Here is a 25,276-nt window from a genome sequence, read left to right on the forward strand (position 1 = left end):
CTCCGAGGTGAGTTGGATTCGATCACCTCTGAGGGGAAAACAGCCAAACATTCAACCCAAACTCCTCGCTGCAAAAACAATCCATTAAAACAAGTCCTGTCTGCACCTTAAAACCATTTTTAAAAATTTGTTACAGTATTTCCAACTTCTTTTCACCAGAATTAAAGAATATTTTATGGCTATTACTGCCTTATTTAACCAAAAAAATCTGTATATATACAGTGTTTTGTCAAGATACCGACTGATTCCTAGTTATTTCACCACAGCAGCAGACGATTCAGATTTTAAGACTGAATCTGTTAAGATGGACATGTCTGCAGTAATAAAAAAGCTCAGTGTATGTAAATGAACTGAGTTTCTAAATGAGCAGTCAGTCTGTGTTTTCTGCCATGAAGGCGGGGTTTTCTTGTGGCCCGACTCTGTCTGAGGATGTTTGGTCTTTGTCCTTGTCAGAGTCTGTGGGTGCTGCTGGGGGTTGGGTGCTGTTTGGTTGTGTGGGTGTTTCTGAGGTGGGTGGTGGTGGATTTGTGCCGTCATCGCTTGGCATTCTGTGTGACGACGTGGCCACCGCCTTGTACTCAGCCGACGCCTGCTCATTAGGTACCTGGCAACAAGAGGAACAAACAATGATGGCAGTTGACAAGCAGCCAGATCTGCAATCACTTGTTTCTAAAGGACACATCAGGAAACAGGAACATTTTACAACCGTTTTTTCATCTAATTACATCTAATTATCTCAGATACAAAACAAATTGCTAGCTGCTTTGTGGCTACTAGCCAACAAAACATTAAAGGGATAGTTTTGAAGTTTTGAAATGGGATCATATCCATTGTTCTGTGCAATTCTGTCCAATCACAACAACTTTTCTGTAAACTTGACCAATCATCATAGCTTCCTACAATTCCCTGTTTGAATATCCTACATGTATGTCTCAGTGAACCAAATCCATGTTCAATTACTTATTAGTTTTTTGTATTGTGCTGTTATTCTCCCTGAGACAAGCTGACTTAAATTTTAAACTATACTGAAAAATTGCAACTATTTTTGCAATGTTCACTTGCTTCTGCAGTTTCATGGCAAAAAAATCTAAAAGCATTGCAACATGCATCACAATTTTTTTTTTTTTACAAAAATGCTGCCATGAAATCAGGCATTTTAGGCTGCAAAATTTTGCATGCCTTCGACTTTTCTTTTTGAATGTGGTATCAAAAGATGTATCCAGTGCTGTTTTTCAGACTAACATTGTATAGAATTCTAAGATATCATGACAACTCTTATCTATAGTCAGTGTTTTATATCATATTATACATGGCAGTTGATACACCCCCAGTCTGGAGAAACAGCAGGACTCCAAACTCCAAACTCCAAAGGAAAATCAGCAATTTTATCTCACAGAACACAGGAGTTGCTGGTCTACCGCTGTCAGTTTATTTGTTATTGTGTGACTTTGGTGTTTTAAAAAAGTAAGATTCAGATTCCTGTGTTTCCAGATTCCTGACTCCTGTGTTCTGTGTGAAGTAGTTGCTGACTTCTCTAATGGAGTTTGGCTGCTTTGGAGAATTTGATGATTTGTCTTGTATAACACTAGTTTCCAGTCAGTAAAGGCTGTCTGATGGCAAAATTAAGTGGTGAAAATATTCTAAATATCTCATTCAACCTGTCCACAGCAGTATATTGCTTAGCTTCCTACACCAGTACTCCTGCTGCTTCTCCAAACTGGGGGCGAGTCGACTGCTTCTACTGTAAAATACACTGATTATGGATAAGTACCTCATACAACCACACTTCAAATAATCCAAACTATCCCTTTAATACAATAATGTTCATGCTAACATGTTAGCCTCTGCTAGCTATGATATCTGTGGTGCTAACTGGCTGCAAACTCTGACTACAACTTAGATTTTAAAAACAGACAAACTTCCCTTGACGTCTGACTTGATCTGCTGCTCTACTCTGTCTACATCTTCATCTTCAGCCTCAAATCAAAAGTCTGTTGCACACGGGAGTTCCAACATGGCCGCCAGTGGGTGGGGTCGGGGGTTACATCATTGAGCGGGGAGTAATTCAGGCATGCATGCACCTCAAATGACGTCATTAGACAGGCGTGGGAGACTCGCAAACACAAAAACACATATACATGCATGTACACACCCACATACCCCCCCCCCCCACACACACACTTTGGTATAGATGAGTCACTATTATCACCACATGCATCAACACACACGCAGAGGAAACCCTGGACAACCCCCACGCACACCCGGTAGTTTTCCATCGACCTTTGCACGCACAGACGTCTCACCTGTCTGCAGTGTGAGTGTGTGTGTGTGTGGGCAGCCGGTTAGAGGAGGAAGTGTCAGAAAGTTCAAGTTAGTGAAAGTTAAAGGAACATTTCACATACTGTCATTAAACTAACAGACAGAAAATAGTTTCATTATTATGATCATTATTATGTTGCTGCAGCTACACCAGCATTTCCAGTTAATATACCCATGAATATCACCTTGACACAAACTTTTTGAACAAGTTTTAATATTTTACTTACATCACCAGGATCCGAAGTGCAAGACTTGACCTGGACACAGTATTTTTAGAGCATTATATTAGTACTTTGAGTCAGTCAAGGATCTGAATGTATCCTCCACCACTGACCATTTCTGTGAATGTTGGTTTATTTTCATTATAATTACAGAACTGTATGTTATTAGCTGTACATAGCTCTGTGTATATATACTGTAGATTCACTGTACAGTTATTCATAGTACAATTTATCTATCTATGACTATATTTAGGGAATATGTAGGCTCAGGTGACTACGGTAAAACATATTCAACAGCTGTGTCTGCGTCGGTGGAGCACACTGAACTTAATTAACTTAACTGACTGATGAACAAGCACACAGCACCATGAAATCAAACTGTTCAGGCCGTTAATGCAGTTAGCACAGTCACTTATGGCTCGATCATGTAAATGAGACTAACACAATGTGATTTCTGCCTCCTGCATTGTGTGGAAAGTATCTTCTGCGACCATGAGGTCCAGGCAGCCGCCATTTTGGGTCTAGAAGGGAACCCCAGACCTACAAAAGGTCAAGCTACGACTTTTCTATTAAAACTAACACGTGTTTTATGTCTGTAAACCTACCTAGATCTTAAACGAAGTCTTGTTTGATTATTTAACACAATTAGTTTGTAATCTAGGGTTTCCTTCTAGATACAACCATCTCCAATGGAGACTCCTGATATTCAGAAAAACTGAGTTGATTAGAAATGGCTTACTACTCTGTAACTGTATCACCAGTTTCTTTCCAAAAATGTTTTCAGAAACATATTTTAGTGACTTTTTAGTTGTGAAATGAGAAAAACTGTAACCAGGCAGCTGCCATCTTGGCTCTTATGTCTGGAAGGCAACCCCAGACCTGCAAAAGGTCGTGGGAGAGTGAGAATTTTAACCCGAACTATGACCTTTCCATTCAAATTAACCAGGTGTTTTCAGTCTCTACCTTGATCTTAAACAAAGCATTGAGCAGCACTGAAGAAAGACAACCAAAAGAATCCATCTGAAATTTCACACCAAGTGAGTGAGCTCGGGTTTTTAACTCTGAGTGACCACGGACTTTATTAGGTTGACTCTAAAATTGTGGATATTGACAGGATATTGACTCTGTCTCAGCTCATTAGAATGACTTTAAAGAATCATTTCCATGAGGCTGTTCATTAATCTATCATCTAATTAACCCTTTAAAAACATGATCTTACTTCTGGGACTTTTCCTCTTTAACTCTCCAACTGTCGAAGAGATCTGAAGAAATATGAAGTAGCATGTCACCAGAGTAACCACTAACTGCTGCTACTAGCTGCTGTTATCTCAGTTAGCCGTGGAGTCAGTGGCCCTTAGCTGATTTGAGTCTGGCTGGACCTGCAGCCTGGAGCATCAGACAGACTGGGACCAAACACAGCCTCCAAAACAGGTAGAGGGCAGTTAGACTACAGGGAATACAGTACCGAGGTCATTTACAGCGACTCTGACCAGGACTCTGATTCTGGGAGCAATGAGGACAGCTGGCATGAAGCAGAGAGGAGTAAGAGGGAGCCTGGGCAGCAGAGAGGCTGCGAGGAGCCAGAATATTTTCACATCTAACGCGGTGGATTAAGGATTTATTTTCAACCAAACCAGACAGTGGAGGGACTAATCAAGACTATTTGGTGAGTTTGTTTTGTTTCTGTCAAGTTTTAAATGTGTTTTACGAACAAACTCGTCTTCAGAAGCTCAAATCCAGAAGGTGTATTATCACAGACAAGTAAGAATATTTTCTTTCTTGACAATTTGTGTTTTTTTTATTTTTAATTTATTAAACTAAAAAAGGTAAGAGAGCTTGTGAAAGTAGCACTCTCTCCGTTCACACACATTTCCCAGCTCAAACTCTGAGAGGATCAAACCACTGCCTCTTAATACACTATAAATCTATGACTTAAAGTCTTAACATTTTGATAATAACCTTTATTCTGGCTATGTTTTACACATTGTCTCTGTAACTGCTGCACTGAGCATGTTTTGAATTATCTTTTTGTTCACCTGCAGTGGTCGCGTCTCTGTAGGCTGTCTGCCGTCCTTTGCCATGTTCATCATCTCCCTGATCTGGACGATGGCGAAAGCGATGGTGACCCAGGGGGCGCCGGAGAGCACCCAGGCCGGCCTGGTCACGTCCTCCTGCTCCTCCTGGTGTTTGGTCTTCCTGACGGGCACAGCGGCAGCCTGGCGAGCTGGGGCGGGGCTACCGGCAGAATTCTGGCTCTGTACCAGGTCAATGGTTGCGATGGGGACCGGACTAGAGGGGACAGGGATGTTCTCAGCAAGCATTTTGTCCTCTGAGGGAAGACAAAGACAGACGGAACATTAGAGAACAAATGACAGAAGGAAACAAGCTCTAACTACAGCTGCAATCATTAATGGATTAAACATAAACTATTATTTTAATCACCAACTATTCTGATAATCATTTCATTGTTTTGAGTATATTATTTTTAGGAAAAAAAGCCAAAATCCTCCAATTCCAGCTTCTTAAACGTCCTATAAATGTACACTTATTAGTATGTGTTGTTTCTGCTGTAATGAGCCAGTGTCCCATCAGCAACACTGAACAAAATGGAAACAGAGAGTTTGGACAGATGAAGTTTTTCCCACCTTTGCCCTCAGTCTCCCCACTGAGACACTGGATGAAGGAGAAGATGAGGAGGATGACGAGGGAGGCCATGCCGATTCCTCTGAAAGTTGCTGCAGCACCTTCAAAGCAAACAAAGCAGCAGTATTAAGTTTTATTTACAGCTGGAATAATTATTTTGTGGCCATAAAGACAGCTGACAGATAAACAGCCACCAAGATATTGTTTTACATATGAATATTTAGCTTTTTAAAAATATATATCTGCCCCAAAGTTAACAAAACAACACAACTAATCCAGCTTGAAACCAGATTTTGACATCAGTCTACTGTACTACATTTTCAGCTCCTGGTCGGGTCATACCAAAGTAGTTGACGAACACTCCTCCCACCATGGCTCCACAGCCGCGGCCCAGGCCGAGGTGGAGGCCCTGCAGGATGCCCTGCGCTGATGTTCTCAGGGCTGGAGGGACCGCCGCACTCAGGAAGGAGATGCAGGCTGCCCAGACTGAGGCATGGGTCACACCTGGAGGAGACACAGGGACATGCATGGGTCACAGCTGGAGGAGCCAGACAGACAACAACATGCCAGAGAAACTAAACTGTTTCCAAAATAAACTGGAGACAAAATGAAGGAAAGGGTTTGTGCAACTTTTTGGGCGTTAAATTCAAGCACATTTCAAGGTTCTTAAAACAAAAGTTTCTTTCATCATCACATCTAAATTATTATAAATGCGGCTGCAAATCCCTTTTATGCCTATAATGATCAATGTGAATTGTCTCTTTCTTTACTTCTCCAACTGTTCATATCACTTTGACTGCATGTTTTCATCATAATTATTTAATGCTCCCTAATTTCAGGTCAAGGGATCAATAGAGGACTCATCTAGCTATGAATGGCAAACAGGACCACAAGATTGTTTCATTTTAACGCTGCAATGATTAGTTGTTTAATTGATTTGTTGTCAACTATTAAATAAATTGCATCTATTTTGATAATAGATAAATTGATTATAAGAAAAAAAATCCAAATTCTTCATTTCAGTTTCTCATTTCTTGAGTCCTCTTAGACAGTAAACTGAATATCTTTGGGTTTTGGACAAAACAAGACATAATACTTTACTACTTTTTGAGCAAAAAAGACAGTCTTCTAGAAATGATAAACACACACAGCAGAGGAATTTACTGTTCATTTAATGCAGCTCAGATAAGTCTATCTGTTATTTAAGCACCATTAAAAATCAGAGAGAAAAAGAATTTAACATAAATCATATTAGCCAAGTATCCTGCATAATATTTTTTAATATCGATCAATCACTCAGCTCTGGTTTTGTCTTTATAAACTGGTTCAATATAAATGTGTGATGCTGAATATGAGAAACCTGCAGCTGTAATACTTGAAAAATGTAGTGAAATGGCCGACCTCTGCCATGTTGAAAATTGTTTTTGTTGGCCGTTTTTCATGTTCTGGACAGACTTTCACGTCTTTGAGAGAACAGCTGAGAGTCTCAGTCTCCACATTTGTCTCTGAGTAATTTGGCTCCAGTTTCAGTGGTAAAAATCACACTTTATTTATCAGGGTTAGTGAAACTGAGATCACAACACACCACCAAGTGAAATATGATCCAACAGTGGAACCATTATTAACACAGTCTAAATACTGCTTTGTTTAAATTTACCTTATAGCACTTTACTTCTTCTTTAATATATTTAATTCAATATATTTTTGGCTCTTGTTGCGTTTTTACTTTTCTTTTTATTTGCACATATCTTATTATATGTTCTGCCATAAATGCATTTACCTTCCGTTCATGTCTACTTGTAAAACACTTTGAACTGAACTTTTTTAAAATATTTGTGTGAAAGTCAGTATTTCTTCTGAAAAAAAGATGGTTAACTTCATTGGTAACTTCATTCCATCAACTTTTCTGAGATAAAATGTTTTCAAACAAGGTTTTCAGTTCAACCTCAGGTTTTGACTCCACAGACAACCAGATTTAAAGAATTATATCACAGTGAAGGCACTACTTTTCTGTCATTACAGTAATTCTGTATAATTATATACTCCATATGGCTTTTCGCAATGTTGCAGTGACTGAAAACCAATCAGCAATATAAAAAAAGTAATATACCCACCTCTACTGTCATTATAACAGTAGCTCGAGGGACTATCATAACACAAAACCAATACTGGCTTGTTTACAATAAATAATTGTTGTCATTAAACTAAATCATGGCAGTAAAAGTGAATCAAGCAGTTGGAGTTTATTTGTGTGGTTTTACTGTCATTTTTTCTGTTTCACTGTCATTTATTATTTGATGTCTTTATCAGAGCTGCAGATACTAAAGAGATATCAATCATTAAAACTCCAGGAGAAAAGCAAGGAGAGGGCAGAGAAAGTTTTGGTTCTAGTTGGATAAAATGAATATCGCTGATATTTTAATATGGGTGTTAATTACCTGAATTACAGAGCTGAGGTGAGGTCAAGATTAGGAAGGAAAAGGTTCAATGGCTATGATTAAAAAACTTTATAGATATTCTATTCATTCTGAACACTTTCTATATGAAATAAATCTATATATCTGTGCTAAAGTTAGATGAAGGCTATAAATTGATCTTGCAGAGAAAATAACTAGCTGTACTCATTTACATCCACCACAGACATTGTGATTGTCTTTGCTTGTGCCTCCTTTAAGCTCACCAGGTAAAAACATACTTATTATGATTTATGTAACTGCAATGAGCCATACGATGCAGCTGCTGTGTTGATGCTGCATGTGGTCTGTTTGTTAGCAGACTAAAACTGCTATTACTATTTCAAACATATGTCTCATTCAAAACACCAGTCACTTCAATTTTGATAACAATCATCTTCCATCATTCATCAGAATCACATGATTTATATCAGTGGTTCCCAAACTCTAAATACCACTGTAAATTATTTTACTACAATACTGATCTCAGCCAAGACAAGAATTATTTGGAGGTAGGAGAGAAATAATTGGGTGGTTATTTCTGCTCTACAGCCTAAGTCTCCAACATGAAAATACTGCCATATATAACTTTATTTTGAGACTACAAAAGCAGCTTATTAGCTACATGATACATCTATAAATCATCTCCATTCAGACAAATGATGTGCTGGTATCTGCAGCAACGAGTGTCATCAGGTCCTCCAGCGAGATTCTATTTTCCTGTGTATTTATTATTACAAGGGCCACAAGCAATAAAACCCAGCAAGACTTGACAATGCATGTCCTGTCAATAACTTCTATCACCAGTTTTTAACAAGTTTTTTTTTTCACATAAATACTGTCAAATACTGTATAGTCCAGTGAATGTCAGGAAGGTATGAGGAAATAGATACCGCCCAAGCCTACTGTTAATAAATTAGACACAGTGTCTCCAATATACAGTTTGTCCACCAGAGAGCGCTGAAAAGTTGATTTTTCAACTGTAAAATGTCCTGCTGAGTTTATGTCCTGTTCACTATTATTTAATAATCAAATTTCAGCATCTAATATGTGTTTGTGTTTATGTAAAATCTCAAATTATGATACTTGTTTCCAGCATTTGTTGCTCTATAGCATTTATTCACTTAGTGAATGATAATCTCTGCTGGGTGTTGAGGTTAAACATATCTCTGACTGAAAATAAACAAATCAACACTTTTACTGAAGTCTGAAACATGACATGTCATATGATGACTACACCGTCTCACAGCAGCTTATCACACATTGTGTGCTCGAGGTAAACAAGAGCAAAAACTAGTTGAAGCTCTTCCTGAGGTTTTCTGTGTTGATGTTATCGGGAAGTTGGCAGCTCCTGGAAATTCTGAATGCACTGAGTCTCAAACATTTTTAAACTGTTTTCTTGCTCGGCTTCACAGTCAAAACAGATGTTGAAGTTGAAGTATTGAACTTGTTTATTCTGTGAGGCGTCGGTGTTTCCTCAGGGTGGACAGCTCAAACAAACCACCCAGACTCTGACAGTTCAGACTTCCAGTTCATCATCCACCCTATTCTCATTTCTATGACACATTTTTCTTCAAGTCACAGCTTTTGTGTTTATTTTACTTTTTTTTATTTGATGTATCAGATCCTTTAGGTAAAAGTACAAGTGAAGTTTACAAGTAAAAGTCCTCCATTGAAAATAATACTTAAGTATAAGTATGTAAGTATGATCAGGAGATTGTACTTAAAATATTAAAATTCAACTCTCAAAATAATTTGCAGTAAACTTAACAACAGATTAATCAACGATGAAAATAAAAGTTCGGCTCTGTTGCAAACATTGGATACAGTCCCCTTCTGGTTTGATTATTATGACTTATGCATTAATGTAAAAGCTGGATTTTACTGTTGTGGTTGGTTGTGTTGGAGCTCATTATGAACTTTTTTTTTATAGGACTGCAACTAATGCTCATCCCTAAGTTCTGCAGTAATAAGGAGCATAATTTCTCTATTAATTTTAAGCGGATTTATTGATGTTTAGTCATGATGCACAACAAAGATAATGCTATCCTGAGAAAGTGTGATCTAAAAACATGTATCATGTCTGAGTGTTCAGATTCGACTCAGTTATATCTCAATGTTTGCTCATTTTCCTTGAAAACTTTTACATTTCAAAAAACTTTCTTGATATCCTCTGTTGTCAGAAGTCATTTCAGGTGCTGGATGAAACCTTGCTCTTTCTGTAAGTGACTTTTGATAATAAACTGAACTGTGTGAATAACCTGAAACAGTAACTATAGGCAAAGTTGTTAAACTGCCCTGTTTGACTTCATTAACACGCGTCCTGTACAAGCACAAAGGTCATGTGAGTCTCCAGCAAATCCTGCTTCGCTGCTGTCGGAGGAAAAACGGCTGTCTGATAAGACTCCCGTTGGACAAACACACCCAGGTTCCTGTCCTGTCCCCTGGGTCCTAGCTTCCAAAAAAAGCTTCCTCCCTGCTGGAATGAGTGCACATTACCTTGAAGGACCTCCATGGGCAGGACGGTCCAGGCGTTCTGCAGGTAGGAGATGTACAGGTAGCGCGCCGTGTTGCAGGCCAGGCCGATGTACAGCACCCTGTGAGGGAAAACACAGAGGAGGACAGGATGTAAATAAAAACGTGTTGGAATTTTAGGTATAGTTTGTTGTTTTAGGGCTCCAACTTGGCAGCTGACAGCATAAACAGCAGTTCAAAACTTAAAAATATTCAATTCATCATCATATATTACAAAGCTATGCCTAAATGAGTAACAGAGTTTTTGGTTTGCATTTCTGAGAATGATTCACTCTTGTTTAGTGCAGAAAATGTATTTTCCTTCTCTTTCTTTCTGATTTTGCATCCACCAGCAGTAAAACACTTACAGCTAAGAAAACTAGAATTTTTTTGGCCAACTGACTCATTGTTTAACTTAATCTAAAGATGACCTTCAGTTGATTTGATTCTGCTCAGCTCTTTTCTCCTACCCATAATACACTGCATGTCGGTGTTTCTGTTGCTTTTCAAAAATTCCTTGTTTATTACACATTTTCATTTGTCTTTTTGTTTTTTTTATTCATTATTTGCTATTGTTTGATGTATAAAATGTTTGTATAAAATACTATAAGGTCAATTTTATTTATATATAGTTATATAGTGTATTTAGAAATATACAATGATAGTTCTTTAGTACTTAAACATACACTTGTCACATTCATATTTTATTTATCTCATCCCATTTTAATTTGCATTTTTCTCTTTTCCTTTATCTTATTTTAACTTTAACGCTGCAGAGCTGACCTTGTTTTCTCACCCCACACGTTTCGCTGTACCATTGGCCCCTTTTTTAACCTACATAATGATTAATAAAACTGAACTGAAAATGTCAAAAATACTAACAACATGTCAACAACATGTCTAATGTGATGCATTAAAAGTGCTTCTTTTACTTCACCAACAGTAAAATTAATCCAAAGGTGTAAAATTAACAATTAAAATAGAAAGAGGAACACACGTAAATCTCAAATTTGACCATCTGCTACAAACACATTTGGTTATTTTTCTTGAAAATATCTTAATTATTATAAAAAATTGTCATTAAATAGATGAGCTTGAAGGTTTATTCTTCATCTGGGAGACAAAAGAGCTTCAGCTGCTCCAGAAGAGAACTGATGAAGGGAAAACAAGATCAGGCTATAATCAATTAATGAACTCATTATTTCAAAGATCATTTGTGCTCTTCTTCTGTGGTGTCCATATGAGATGAGTTCATTTGGTCTTTGCTCTCAACAGGACAAACAAGCTGAAGTGAAGCAGACAAACAGACTTGAAGGCGACACACCCTCAAAACATTCATTTGTTCATCAGCACACAGGATTACTTCAGTGTTTGCTTCTGCACAGACAGTTTACTGAGCACACACACACACACGATGAGACACATAATACTCGTCTGAAACCAGGAATAATTTAAATTTCACAACAGATTATATACTAATGTTAGCTTTACAGATTTTTTTTAATCTTCACGGAAAGACCATTCTGTGATTCTCCCTGATAATTAAGGGATTCAGTCTGTAGTCATTCAGCTCCTGTCAGCTGTCCTGACAAGATGCAGCTCTTAGTTTGTGGATAGAAGGAATGCTAATAAAGCCAACACTTGATACACTGGAGGGCAGGGCAGGTATAATCAGGTAATACTGGCTAGTTTTATGTTGAAACTAAATGACTATTAATGCCCTTAAACAGCTGCTCACTGTAGATCGTATCAAACAAACAGGAAGAAACGTTCGTTCACTGTAAACCTGATAAAAGCGTCAAAGCAGCAGCAGATGATTTTTCCACAGCTGAGGGTGAACACAGGACCTGCAGCCTGAGGTGACTTATTAACATCCTTTCATCTGTTCAGAGACAGACAAGATGTTTGTGCTCTCAGCCTCACAGTTTCCAGTAAAGGAAGAGGAAGTCTATTTGCAGTAAAGCGTCACGTCCTCACACACACGGAGACACTGATAAACATAAAGGTTCATCACAGTTTACCTGCTGAAGACTGAGGCAGCAGAGTGTCATGCAGGAATATTTTCACTTGCGTTAATATTTAAGCAATAACAATTAACACTTGTTTATTATGTAAAGGATAATGTACAGTGAGCAGGTCGTTACTGTGAAATAAATCCTGACAGGATAATGCAGGACCCTGACACAAAGCGGAGGCATCTTGAATCATCCTGAAGGGGTTTATTTCACAATAACAACCTGCTCATTGTACATATTTGGCATACATTTACAGAAAATATTGATTTTAAAATGATTTTATGGCTTAATTTTGCAACTACGACCTGCTTTTTACATGGCAAAAAAATCAATAATGTGACACAAAATATTAATTTTAAAATGATTTTTAGTGATTTTACAATGATTTTATTGTTTCTCCAGAGTCTATGACTGTATATAACTGTGTCCATAGCAACGGTCTGTTCTGCATAACAACGGTACAAAATTGAGTTTTTAACAAAGCCAGGTAATAATGTCTTGTAGAGGTCTCAGTTTAGATCATTGCTACTATTTTACTTTTGTTTGTCTTGTTTATTATCCACTCCAGGCAGCTGGTTGTGTGTGTGTGTGTGTGTCTGTCTGTCTGTAGCTAATCTCACCACATACTACTTGACCAGAGGTCTGCAACCTTTGCAATCAAAAGAGCCATTTTGGCAAAGAACAACAACAACAACAACAACAACAACAACAACAACAACAACAACAAAAATCTGTCTAGAGCCACAACTATTAAATTCTCTCATCTGGAAAGAAACTGCTTGAATGTAAGGCAAACAATTTGGGATCAATAAAGTAGTTTTGATTCTGATTGCGATGGATTGACAACACTACAGGAAAAGTATATATTTTTGATTTTTGGGTGAACTTACAAGATGTTTGGTTTCAATAACATGACACTATTCTATACATAATTGTTGTCACAATACTTGAATACCTAACTTTGGGACAATACTTCATCAGTCAATCAGTATCAATATTTGATACCATGCTATCGAAATTACAATATGGCCTACGGCAATTTTCAAATTGCAGACAAAATGTGTGTCCAACTACTATTTTAAATTAAATATCATCATGCAGTAAAAATCTCCTGGCCTGCACATATTTTTACAGACTTTTTTTGGTGCGGATCCTTGCAAAAATCTCACCAGAATGACATGTCTTAAATGTAAATGAGAATAATTATGTAAAAATTAGCATTCCTTCTAATATTGCAAATCATACCACTATTGCAATATCAGTTAGATTAGATATGCTTTACAAATTGTTGAGCCTGAAGACCCATAAACACAAACAGCTGTATAAGAACTAAAAATCAAATATCTAAAATCTAAAATGAGCAATGTTATGATTTAAACAAGGAAATGTGTGAGAAAATACTTAAAAATGATGAACTCAGGACCCTCACAAGTGACTGAAACTTTCCTCTTTTGAAGCTATTCTTACGCTGCTAAAAATAACATAACAAAGCTGAGGAGTGATCACAAGTAGACAGCACCAGTAACATTAATAATAAAATGTAAAAGTAGCTCCTAAACAGCAGTAATGTCTTTTACTTATATGATGAGGTTAGGTGTATTTAGTAAGTAATGAACTTAAAATCCTTTAAGTGACCTCCTCTCTTTAATTTCACCTGCTGTTGACTCACGAGTTGTCTCAGAGTCAACAGTAGAGGCGTTCATTGTGCGTTTCCTGCCGCAGCCTGGAGGCCTCGCAGCTGAAATCTAACACCACGCTCTCGAATGTCCACGCTGCCTGTGAGGTCCGGCCCCCTGAAGTCACTCAGACTGAAACCCACAGCATCAATGACAGCATTGTCTCAAACATCCAGTCTGTAGACTGCAGAGTGGAGGACGGATTTAACTGCTCAGTCTGAAGCACTTCATGCAAAATGATGATTTACTGTGACCCACGTGTGTTTTAAGTACTGTAGTTAATCATCAGACTGGACTGGGACACGACAAGTAAGGTCCCATGAGATGAGGAAGTAGACCTGCTTTTTTTATGTTGATACCAACACTGATCTGATTTTTAGTTTCTGTTCCCATGTTAGATTCTGATTTTTAATCAGAATCTAGACTAGATGCAGGACTCAAGAATTTATTCATGAACTACAGGACTTAAATTATTTTAAAATATCTTTTGTATTTAAAGTCGCAGTGTGCAGGATTCAGTGACATCTAGCGATGAGCTGTCAGACTGTAAACACATCATCTCAGTGAGAGTGTAAGAGAACCTACAGTGGCCACAAAACGCAAAGGTCGTATCTAGAGCCAGTGTTTAGTTTGTCCATTCTGGGCTGAACTGAAACTGCGACAAGACATAATTTCTGATCTTTGATATCGTCTTATGTCATAAGTGTTGTCTTTTCCTGGTTTTAAAGGCTGAGTTATGGTAAACTGATAGATTTTTCTGAGCTGATCTAAAATCTGCCTTTCATTCTGTTAATATTTTGTCAAAGCACAAATAGTTATCCTTAAAAAGGTGTTGCAATATCGATAAATATCAAGGTATTTGGTCAAAAATATTTTATTGTGTCCATGTCGCCCAGCACTAATTCATCAATAATAGTAACAGTTAAATGCAGCCAAAGTGCTCCTAAAACTCTCAGGTGTGAGTCTTACCTGACGTGTCCGACGAGTTCGATGAACTTGTGGCTGGTGAAGTAGGCGGCGAGCTCGGAGATGTGGCTTAGGACGGAGCAGACGCCGAACAACGTGGTCGTCCCCTTCAGGTCCTCGAGGTGCCAGTACAGGAAGGTGAAGACAAAGCCATAGCCGAAGCCCATGAACCAGGCGACAAAGAGGACAGAGCTGTAGCGCACGCTGCATAGCAGCTTCAGCAGGTCGCTGTAGTGGAACTCCTCCTCCGCAGCGTCCGGACTAATGGGAGTCTGGTCCGACGAGCCGGACTCTGGTAACGCTCTCGGGCTGTCCACCACGTCTGCCGCCACACCCTCTGGAAGCTCCTGCCGGTAGTTAACACCTTTTTCAAAGTAGAACTGTGTGGCGACGATGAATGCCACACCCATCAGCACGCCAAACACGATGAAGGCGATCTGGTAGTTGTGGAGGCGAAAATCGGGCACATCCCGGGCACAGCCCGTGCCTTCGATCAGGACTGTGATGTGGGTGTGGTCAATCCAGATGCCCACCAGCAGCATGGCGAGCCCCCAGCCCAGCGAGCCCCACATCCTCTGCAGCCCGTAGCGGTCACGGGCTTTACCCAGGTACTGCAGCGTGACAGTGTCCACAATGGTAACGGCAGGGGCGCTGAAGAACTCGCCCACGATGATGACGAGCAAGATGAGGAGGAAGATGGTCTCCACCTGGTCCCTGTTGTAGATGATCTGGTACTCCTTCGCTTTGGTGGGAGCAGGCGAGGTGGTGGTTGTGGTCGTTGTGGCGAGGGTGGTGTTTGGTGTGTGCTGCGTAGTGTTTGGCGCATGCTGGGTGATGTTGGGCGTATTTTGGGCAGCGTTTGGAGAGTGCTGAGTGGTGTTTAGCGTGTGCTGGGTGGTGTTTAAGGGAGCTGAAGTCACGTTGGTGTCCACGCTTCGCCGATGCTTGTGGAGCTCGCTGAAATAAGAGTCACCAGGGAAATCTAGGAAGCTCCGTCGGATTCGGGTGTGGTTGGTGGAGTTGCTCATCTGTGCAGTGACATCACCCCGTGGGGGAGTCGTGGTCACAGGCACAGCCGTCGTCAGAATAGCACCTTTCTCTACGCACTTCATCTCCGCCGGCTTGACGAAGCCAATGCCGCAGTTGAACACCAACCAGCAGAGGACAGAGAACAGCAGCACCGCCTTCCCCTTCTTGAAGCGGTCTGCCACCACGCCCCAGAAGGGGGCGCTGCAGAACTCAATGAAGTAGCGGATGCCGACAAGCAGCCCACTGCGACTGGCTGATAAGCCCAGCTGCTTGTAGTAGACGGCAAGCAGAGGGTGCAGCGAGCCGTAGGCAGCATAGAAGAAGAAGTAGAAGACTTTGGAGATGAGGAGGTGGCTGTTGATGCGGAGGCACACCCTCTCACAGCAGTCGATGGAGTCGGACGGCGAGGTCGGAGGCTGGTCTGGAGGTGTGTCCAAAGCAGGTGCCGGCGTGGCAGAGACACCCACCTGCCGATCCATCGACAGTGTGTTGAACGGCTCGGCCAAAACATACTTCCTCTTCTGCTCCTCCTCATCGTCTGTCAGGATGGCAACCTTGTCGTCAGCTGCCATATCTGAAAAAGATAAGGAAATGAGGGTGAGCGTGGTGGCAGGGCGTGACACCGCCAACGTACAATAACCAAATCTGCAGACGGCAGCTTGGTCTTCTCTGCTGCTCAGGAAACCAAACGTGAACATCAAACCTGTATTTAAATAACAGATTCACCTGTTGTCTCTGTCTCCAACATCAATACTTCTCTTAGTCTGGCATCAATCAATCAGTGAACATAATTTACTAAACAGCCTTGTTAAAGACTTGATTCTGATTGGTCGGTAGAGCATTTGCACCATGTACTGAGGCTGTGATCCTCTGCAGCAGCTGTGAGTTCAACTCTCGCCTGCAGCCCTTTTCTGCATGTCAGCCCCTGACTCTGTCGCCCCATTTCCTGTCATAGTCATACTTCCATACAAGTAAAATAAACTATGAAGCCTTGAAAAAAATAATAACTAAAAAATTAAGGCTTTAAAAATACTATGAAGCCTTTAAAAATAAAAATAAAATAAACTATGAAGCTCTAAAAAAAAAATCAAGTATGAGGCATTTAAAAAATTAATCCATGACATCTAAATAAAATAATTAAACAATGAAGCCTTAAAAATTAAACTATAAATCTTATTAAAACTGAGGCAAACATATAAAAAAAAATAATTTCACTATGAAGCCTTGACCCCGCCCCCCCTAAAAAATATACTTCCTCATAGTCAATGAAACATCAAAGAAATTAATGACATCTGGTTAGATAAGCCTCCAACGACCACTGGAGGTCCTCGGACCACCGTTTGAACCCCGTCTGTCTGTCACTGACTGTCACTGACGGTCCTATGCGGAAGTAACGAGCATTTTGAACAAAGCCACATTATTTCAGCCGTTAAACAAACCAAATTCAACACATTCAAATGGACAAATGAAGTTAATTAGCTAAAATGGCGTCAGTCATTCAAAACACAAAGTAAACCGGTCAAACGGGCATGAATCATTCTAACGTTGAAACTCTAACGTTATAACCTCAATTGAACTATTTTAAACACACTGAAAAAATACTTAACGTAAATTAACAAAATTTAAACACAACTTACCTGTCCTGTTCAGGTCACCGCTCCCATTAAACTATGACTGCGCAGTTTCTGTTCAATTTCTCTCTCCTCATTCGGACATTTTTCACACAAAAACCGCTAGAATTATTACTTTTATTTTACGGGAAATGTTTAAATTATTCGTAACGTGTTCATGTTTTTATTCTCATATGAATTTCAAGTGTTTCTCCTGCTCTGCTCTCTTTGTATTGAGAACAACAGCAGCTCGTCAAACCGGAGCTTCCACCTGTCCTCCTCACACACAACCGTCAAGTCCGCCAATATGGAAGCGTCAGCTTCCGGTCTTTCCTTCCAAAATAAAATCCTTTGTTCTATTATGATTGAACAATATGAGACACAAGGAAAGTGCAAGGAGGAAGATTTTGCTTCTATTTTCAGTTTTAAAAATAATGTCCATTTGTCGAGAATAAAGTCTAAATGTCAAGGATAAAGTCTAACTTTCAGTATTAGTGCCAGTCATAAGGTTATTATTTATTTATTTGTGAAAGAATGTGGCCCTAATACCATATACTATTATTGGAGTTTTTTTTATCTAACTGAAAATGAAAGCTAATTTTCAGCTGAAAAAACTGCTCACAAAACAATAGTCAACAATTTTGATCATTTTTTCTTGTTTAAATAAAATAATGCAAAATGGAATGGTGAAATTAAACAAACAAACATCTGATTACAGCTGTATTTTGCATATTTGTTGTTTACGTGTTAATTTTGTATTTATTCAATTCTTGTTATTGGTTTTTTGTTTGTTTTTTGAGGCAAACGTTATGCTTTTATTTTGTTCATATCCGGTATCCATCATATACTAAATTCTCGCACTTGGACGCAGCACAGCGACTCCGCCTAAAAGTCTCCAACGTGTCTCAATTAAAGGGGAAACTTCTTATAATCAAATAGAAAAACATTCAATGAATGTGTTTTAAATTGTCATTACAGACTGTAGGAGTCTGATATGACCTCCTGTGGGAACAATAGAGAATAAAAGATAAAACATAAAGAGCATTAAATACACTGCCAGGGAGTACAGCAGCAGTAGACGACCGCATAGTGATATGATGATATTAAAGCAACTATAATACAAATGTTTATTATTATGACATTATTATTCATCAGACAGAAATCTCACCTCATGATGACTAAAGAAAATGAATCCTCTGTTTCTGAGAGATATTCAAATATCAGATCTCTGCACTTTTAAAAATATAACATGCATAATTGTATTTTTCTGGCACAATTTTAACATGTCATTTTTTAAAATCAATTTTGACTCTCTTTTATTACATATGAGAGGCTAAACTGACATGTTAAGAGGTGATGAAGCTCTCATCCAGTCATTTATGTTATTTTTCCCAGGCAGAGGTCACAATTTGCTACAAAAAATGAGTCAAAAAGGACAAAAAAAAAATAAATATAAGTTTCTTTTACTGCTTTGGTGTGATAAACAATTAGACAGAACTGATAACTGCAATATTGTAGTAGTAGTATAAAACATTTTTTTCTTTTCTTCTTCCGCTTCCCCAGCTGAGTGTATTGTATGTTGATGTTAACATGGGTGTAGCACCAGGAAACAACAAACCCCACCCATCTGCTGCTTCAACAAGCACTGCATCTGTTCACCTGCAGGGGGCAGCACAGACCTGTATTTAACATTTGATGTGTATCCTGGGTTGAAAACGTTCCTGTTGTGTTTTTTCATTGCAAAAAATTATAGTGTGGGCAAAAATTTGCTTTAATGAGACATGAGATGATAAAATATCACAATATCCCTTTAATCAACGTGAACAACATGACCACTTCTGCATCCTTTCACATAAAAAATGATGATCCATCATTCAAACATTTAAAATGAGAAAATAAATCTTTTTAAATAATATATCAGTTAAGTTATGAGGAAAAAGCTCCACAAATATACTGCATATCAAGAAGTGAAAGTGTTTTTATTATGAAGCAGATGTTCAGTGAAGCTTTTTTTTTTATGTGAAGCAGATGGAAAATCCGACAAAATGAACTGCAAAGTCTGAAATCTCTTTCCAGGCGTGCAGATGTTCCTGAGGGATTTAAGCAACAACCACGAGGCAACAATTGCCTGAAAATATTGGCTGAAAGCAGGGGTGAAAGCAGATTTAAGTTCTGGTACTATTAACCTTTATCCCTTCACACTGTTCTCCTCCCGCCTCCAGCTTCCACAACACACACATTTGATTTTTTATAGTCTGTACAGTGCAGAATGAACACATGTATTTGTTTAAATTGTGTAAATGCCACAGAATAATTTCTGAATGTTGACAAAACTTTCAAAATCAAAATCATATCAACTTTTTTTGTTTTAAATTAGAATAAAATTATAACTAAATTCATCAACAATTTGGGAGATTCTGTAACATTGTTTTCCTGTGAAAGTGTTTTGTGGACTGAAAAACTAAACCTGACCTTCAATCAGCAAAAGACTCTGGTGTTTGTTTGTGAAAAAAGTACAGGAACAATAAATCGAACCCAAATGCACCCTTCCAGGCACTGTGTGTGTGTTTAAGAAGTAAAATGCTGGAGCTACAACAATTAATCTATGAGTTGTGAACTATTTTGATAACTGATTAAAGAAAAACAGTCACAGTTCTTTGATTTCAGCTCCTCAGATGTGAATATTTCCTGGGTCCTTTAGTTCTCAAAGAGATTAAACCAAATTACTGTAAAAAAACAACAACTGATCAACAGATTTCTGAACTCCACTCAAACTCAAACAAATAATGTTTTGTTGAGATTCACTTTTCTTCTTTAGATAAATCAGAATCTTTGAGTTTTAGAAACCCAGCTTCTCAGGGAACGTCTTTTCAACACATGGCAAGACATTCAAAAAGCTTCTTTTGGATGTATCTTTGCTCAGAGAGTAGAAAAGGGGGTTGGGAACCACTAGTTTATGTTGACAGAATGTTATGAAATGTTGTATGTGGGTTTTGGCAGACAGCTGCTATTCTTTACTGTTACTGATGTGAAGTTGTGGACTGTACCGGTCTACTGTCACTCCTGCCTGAAAGTCAAAATACTCAACTTTAATCTGTGTATAAAAGCAAGAGAGAAAGAATCGTGACATGATAGACGACAGAAAGATTCATAAAGTTTCAGTAGTCCGACTCATCTGACAGCTCTTCCTGCTGCGTCCAGTGCTTCCCCTTCTTCTTCTTCTTCCTCTTCCTCTCACCCATCAGCATGGCGGCCAGCACAGTTATCACCACGGTGACGGTGATGATGAGCACGGTGACCGTCTCAGCGATGCACAGCTCAGTGTCCACGTCCATGAGGCGGTAGTCTTCGAGGACAGCTGGCACCTTGCAGGTGAGGTTGTAGTAGTCGTCCAGGAAGAGCCTCTGGATGCTCCGCAGCTTCCTGAAGACTCTCTGCAGGTCGCAGTCACAGTTCCACGGGTTCCCCTCCAGCAGGATGTGGGTGCTGTAGGTGTGGATGTTGAGGAACGTCTTGAAGTAGATGCTGGACATGTGGTTGTTGGCCAGGTTGAGTAGCGTCATGCTGGTGAGCGGCTTGAAGACACCCACCTCCGTCTCGCTGATGTTGTTGCTGGCCAGGTTGAGGACCTCCAGCGAGCGCAGCATGGAAAAGATCCCGCTCTTCAGAGTGGTCAGCTGGTTGTCCTCCAGGTGGAGCTGCCGCAAAGTGCTCATGGACGAGAATGACCTCACCTGCACATGTGGCCAGCATTATTATTAAATATGTTTAAAATTAAAATACTTTTCAATTTGTATTTTACATAGAAACAACAAAATGGATTCCTTCCTTCCTAAGTCCCGCCCCTTTTTGCTCTGTGCTCCAATAACAGTTGAGTAAGCAAGCTTCGATGAACTTTCTCCTTTCATGTTCTTGGATCTGCTCTGTGCTTGGCTCATCTAAAAAGATGAAAACTACATTTTGAAGACAAGATGTTGCTGGAGGACCTGCATAACTGATAGATGCTGCTCACCTGGATGGTGTAGATCATGTTGCTGGTCAGGTTTAACCTCTGCAGACCGTCCAGGTGCAGGAAGATGCGGCTGTCCAGGCTCGTCAGGCGGTTGTGAGCGAGCTGCAGCTCCCGCAGGAAGGTGAGGCCGACGGAGAAGCCTTCGGTCAGGGCGGTGATCCGGTTCCAGCTCAAGTCCAGTTTCTGCAGGAACTCCAGCTGAGCGAAGCCGCCGTCCTCCACCAGGCTGATGTGGTTGTTCTGCAGCAGCAGGATGCGCAGCTTGCGGTTCTTGGTGAAGGAGCGTTCGGGGATGACGGAGATGTTGTTGTCGGTCAGGTCGAGGAGCTCGGTGGTGGAGGGGACTCTGGCGGGGAGGTGGGTGAAGAGCGCCCGGGAGCAGATGGTGAACTTCAGGTCCCCTCGACAGTCGCAGCCTGGCTCGCAGCGACTGCTGCTGTTAGACCGCGAGGCCTCCACCATCAGCACCACGAGGAGGAACAGCAGCTCCTTCATGGCTCCACAGCTCTCTGGAAACCAACACAGACAGGATGTCCAACAAAACATGTCAACTAAATGTCTTCAAGGCCAACCCAGTCCAGTCCAGTCCGATCCAAACCAGTCACCTCACAGTGGACTGACTGGCTGCATTGTGTTGATGAACAACACCTCCAATTAAGTTAAAAGTTTCCACTTCACAACACTCATCAGCTTTGCAGAATTAAAGGGATAGTTCAGATTAATTGAACTGGGGTTGTCTGAGGTACTTATTCATAGTTGACACGCTCAGTTTGGAGAAGCAGCAGGAGTGTCACTGGAGGAAGCTAATAAATGTACTGCTGTGGACAGGGTCAGCAGCGAAAATTATTTTAGTCACCGCTGTTATATAAGCAAAATATCACTCTCTCCAAACCAACCAAACTCCACTGGAAAAATCTGTAATTTAACATTTGGAAAAGTGACACAAAAGTGTCTTCTTGGATGCCCCTATGGGAGAATAAACATAAGACTTAATTTAACTGAGTTGGTCCAACTAATTTGTCAGTGGTAAAATTCAGTAGTAAATTAATGAATAAAGTTAATTAAATCATGGAACATTAAATGGCTTTCTGTTGGGCCACCTTACTTTACTTGGGTTGGATCAACCTCATTTGCTGGTGCAATTTTACAATGCTAAAATAGGTTAATTAAGTCAGACCAACCCTCATAAATAAGTTGAATTAACCCTAATAAATTAAGGAGAGGAGAGGAGAGGAAATTCAATTGGCCCAGCATAATTGCTTGATGCTGAAAGAAGCAATTTAATCACATGGAAATTATTTATTTATTGACTGATTTAATGAAGTTAATTCCAAGACTAACTTGACTGTAACTTAGACCAACATAAAAAGTAAAACAAAACAGTTTAGAATTTATTTTTCTGACATTAACAGATACATTTCTGTACTTTTGAGCTTTTTTTTTCAACATACATGCAAAATATCATGCTTTTAAAACCATTAAACACCAACTTATTGTCCAGTTTGCTGTGAAAAACAGACACTACCCACCAAAAGTTTGGTTTTGATGAGGTACATGAACCATTTGTTGTTGCAAGAACATCCTAATGGTTTTAAAAAACAAAAAGGCTGCAGCATCATATGATCTCCATCAGGGTGGAGGTCATAAAAACTTCTTGTTCTTATTGCTAGTGAGGTCAAAACTAGTCTGAAACCAACAAAATAAAGACTTTTCATCAACTCCTTCTAATATTTCTGATCCTTTTTCTTTCATAAAATCTTTGATAACACATCAAAGATGAGGATGAAAAACTACTGCTTGATTTCCTGTAAATTTTCTCTCACAAAACTCTTTCAATCCTCCTCTGTTGTTATAAAGTTGAAGTTTTTGTCTTACCAGCAGCTGCTCCGTTGTTTCCCGTCTGTTTTTACTTGCTGGCAGTCGTCAACAAGCAGCTGGCAGCAGGTGGAAACTGGACATGATGGAGGCGAGGGAGGGCGGAGAAGCTGACGAGAGACACCACAAAGACAGAGAGATGGAAAGAGACACAGAGAGGAGAAGAGAGGAGAGGGGCGGGAGGACTCGTCAATTATTCACCAGCAGCAGCAGCAGCAGCAGTGTGGTGGTTGTGGTTGTGGTTGTTGGTTGTGGGAGTGGGAGTGGGAGGGGGATCAGGAGCTTTAAGAGATTGAAGCCAAACGGGGCCACAGAGCTGAGAATTAGAAGGTCTGGACAGATTTGATTGATTGCAGGCAGAGTGGAGGAGAGGCTGTTTATCTCCAGGTTGATCCTGGGTTTATTTATGGATTTATTTATAGATCTTTAATCAAAAGAAAAAGAAACTCAGGGTGAATATGTGTTTTTTTTATAGTGTCATATTGAGTTTGTGTGCTGGGAAATTCTTCGAAAGTGAGATAATAAACACACTTTGTTCACTGTATTTGCTGCAGCTAATAATAACATGAAATATTAATGTGCTTGTCATGCATGATGTTATGTCTACTGTGTGAGCAGCAACTGTGATGAACTTGTTTAAGTTAATCAGCTTTTTTCTTTTCATATCAATAAATTAAAATTGGTTTGTCAAGATGTTTTGGTTTAATATTAGATTTAGATACACATAAATGTATTTCCAGTCATTTCCAAACACTGGTTCGGGACCCACAGGTGGGTCACAGGGGATTTTATTTGGGTCGCCAAATACATAAAAGACTATGGAGGAAATTTAGTAGCATCTCAGTTATATTCTTATAATTTAATTGTTGTTGAAAAAAAGACTTTTCCACTAATTGATTCGAAAAGATATGGTCTTCTCCCAAGAACATGTTGCCTTTAATGAATTAATAATAAAAAAGAATCCAACTTTCTTTTGCAATTTTGTCATTGCAAACAGTACCAAAAAGCATTGCAACATGCATTACAATTTTATTGAAAAGCTGCTGTGAAATCAGGCAATTTAGGCTTCAACAATCCCAGAAAATGTCCACAGAATCCTGGAGGGACTGTTTATTGTCTGATGGAATCATTATTATTTCCATTGTCTATACACCAGTGTGACTTATTTTTAGGTTTTTGTTTTGCTTTTTCAAGAGAAATCTCTGCTCCAAAATGTCACAAAGGAAGATTTTCTGCTAAAAACTTGAGAAAATGTGCTGGCACTTTAAAAATGTGAGCTACATGTTGAATGTTGTTCCTCAGGTTGACACCTGAAGCACAGTGGGATGATTAAAGCTCCAGTTCCTCGATCTGACAACACAACAGGTGACCACAGTTACAGAGGTCAGTGTCAGGAGCTGCTCTTTTGGGTGATTTTCAAGTGATTATGTTGGATTAAGGACAAGAAATTGACAGCAAATTTATAGTCATACATCTAAAAAGAAGACAGGGATTTATTAAAACAAAAATCAAAGTTTTGCACACCCTTTCTTTTGCAGAAATAACTTGAAATGAAAATGTAAGTAGGTAAAACTTGTTTTTTTCTGTCTGTCAACTGTCTCAACAGCGGTGAGCTGCAGCCCAGATGTGACACTGTGTATTCTCATCTGTAGGATGACGTGGAGATGTATTGGATAGATGATGAGCGGACCTGTTGGTCACTGAGAGAAAGATTACACTAATACCGTCCAAATCCCCGGCCCAGATAAACCACTCTCTGCCGCCGCTGCTGCTGCTGCAGCCGGCGCCGTCATCCGTCCACCTCCATTAATTGAGGAATCAGAGCTTGTAGCCCAGATTTTATTGCCGCTCTTTAACCTAAATTCTGTTTGGCCTTTTTGGCTTTTAGCTGAGTCAAACTCAACGATGCTCAGAGGAGGACACAGAGATTAATGTCAAGATCT

At 39.5% G+C, this 25,276-nt stretch overlaps 2 protein-coding genes across 3 annotated transcripts; both read right to left on the minus strand.

Annotated features, from left to right (window-relative positions):
* Window positions 1-298: 298 nt before the first annotated feature.
* On the minus strand, window positions 299-17,738 carry LOC146304512 (major facilitator superfamily domain-containing protein 6-A-like). 2 transcript variants are annotated; one of them, XM_084713806.1, is made up of 8 exons: window positions 17,474-17,738; window positions 14,811-16,410; window positions 10,136-10,233; window positions 5,526-5,687; window positions 5,186-5,284; window positions 4,577-4,869; window positions 2,547-2,576; window positions 299-604 (listed from the first exon to the last, which is right to left on the minus strand). In XM_084713806.1, the coding sequence occupies exons 2-8, from the start codon at window positions 16,406-16,408 to the stop codon at window positions 371-373; spliced, it is 2,514 nt and encodes an 837-aa protein (XP_084569932.1). In that variant the 5' UTR covers window positions 16,409-16,410; window positions 17,474-17,738; the 3' UTR covers window positions 299-370. The 2 variants fall into 2 exon arrangements, with proteins under 2 accessions (XP_084569932.1, XP_084569933.1); XM_084713807.1 differs by lacking the exon at window positions 2,547-2,576.
* A 2,650-nt stretch (window positions 17,739-20,388) lies between these two features.
* On the minus strand, window positions 20,389-23,349 carry LOC146304513 (uncharacterized). The gene is made up of 3 exons (XM_084713714.1): window positions 23,334-23,349; window positions 21,459-21,967; window positions 20,389-21,180 (listed from the first exon to the last, which is right to left on the minus strand). The coding sequence occupies exons 2-3, from the start codon at window positions 21,951-21,953 to the stop codon at window positions 20,605-20,607; spliced, it is 1,071 nt and encodes a 356-aa protein (XP_084569840.1). The 5' UTR covers window positions 21,954-21,967; window positions 23,334-23,349; the 3' UTR covers window positions 20,389-20,604.
* Window positions 23,350-25,276: the final 1,927 nt, after the last annotated feature.

This window comes from Lutjanus erythropterus, chromosome 24 (assembly GCF_056507025.1).
Source record: "Lutjanus erythropterus isolate fLutEry1 chromosome 24, fLutEry1.hap2, whole genome shotgun sequence".
NCBI lineage: Eukaryota > Metazoa > Chordata > Actinopteri > Lutjaniformes > Lutjanidae > Lutjanus > Lutjanus erythropterus.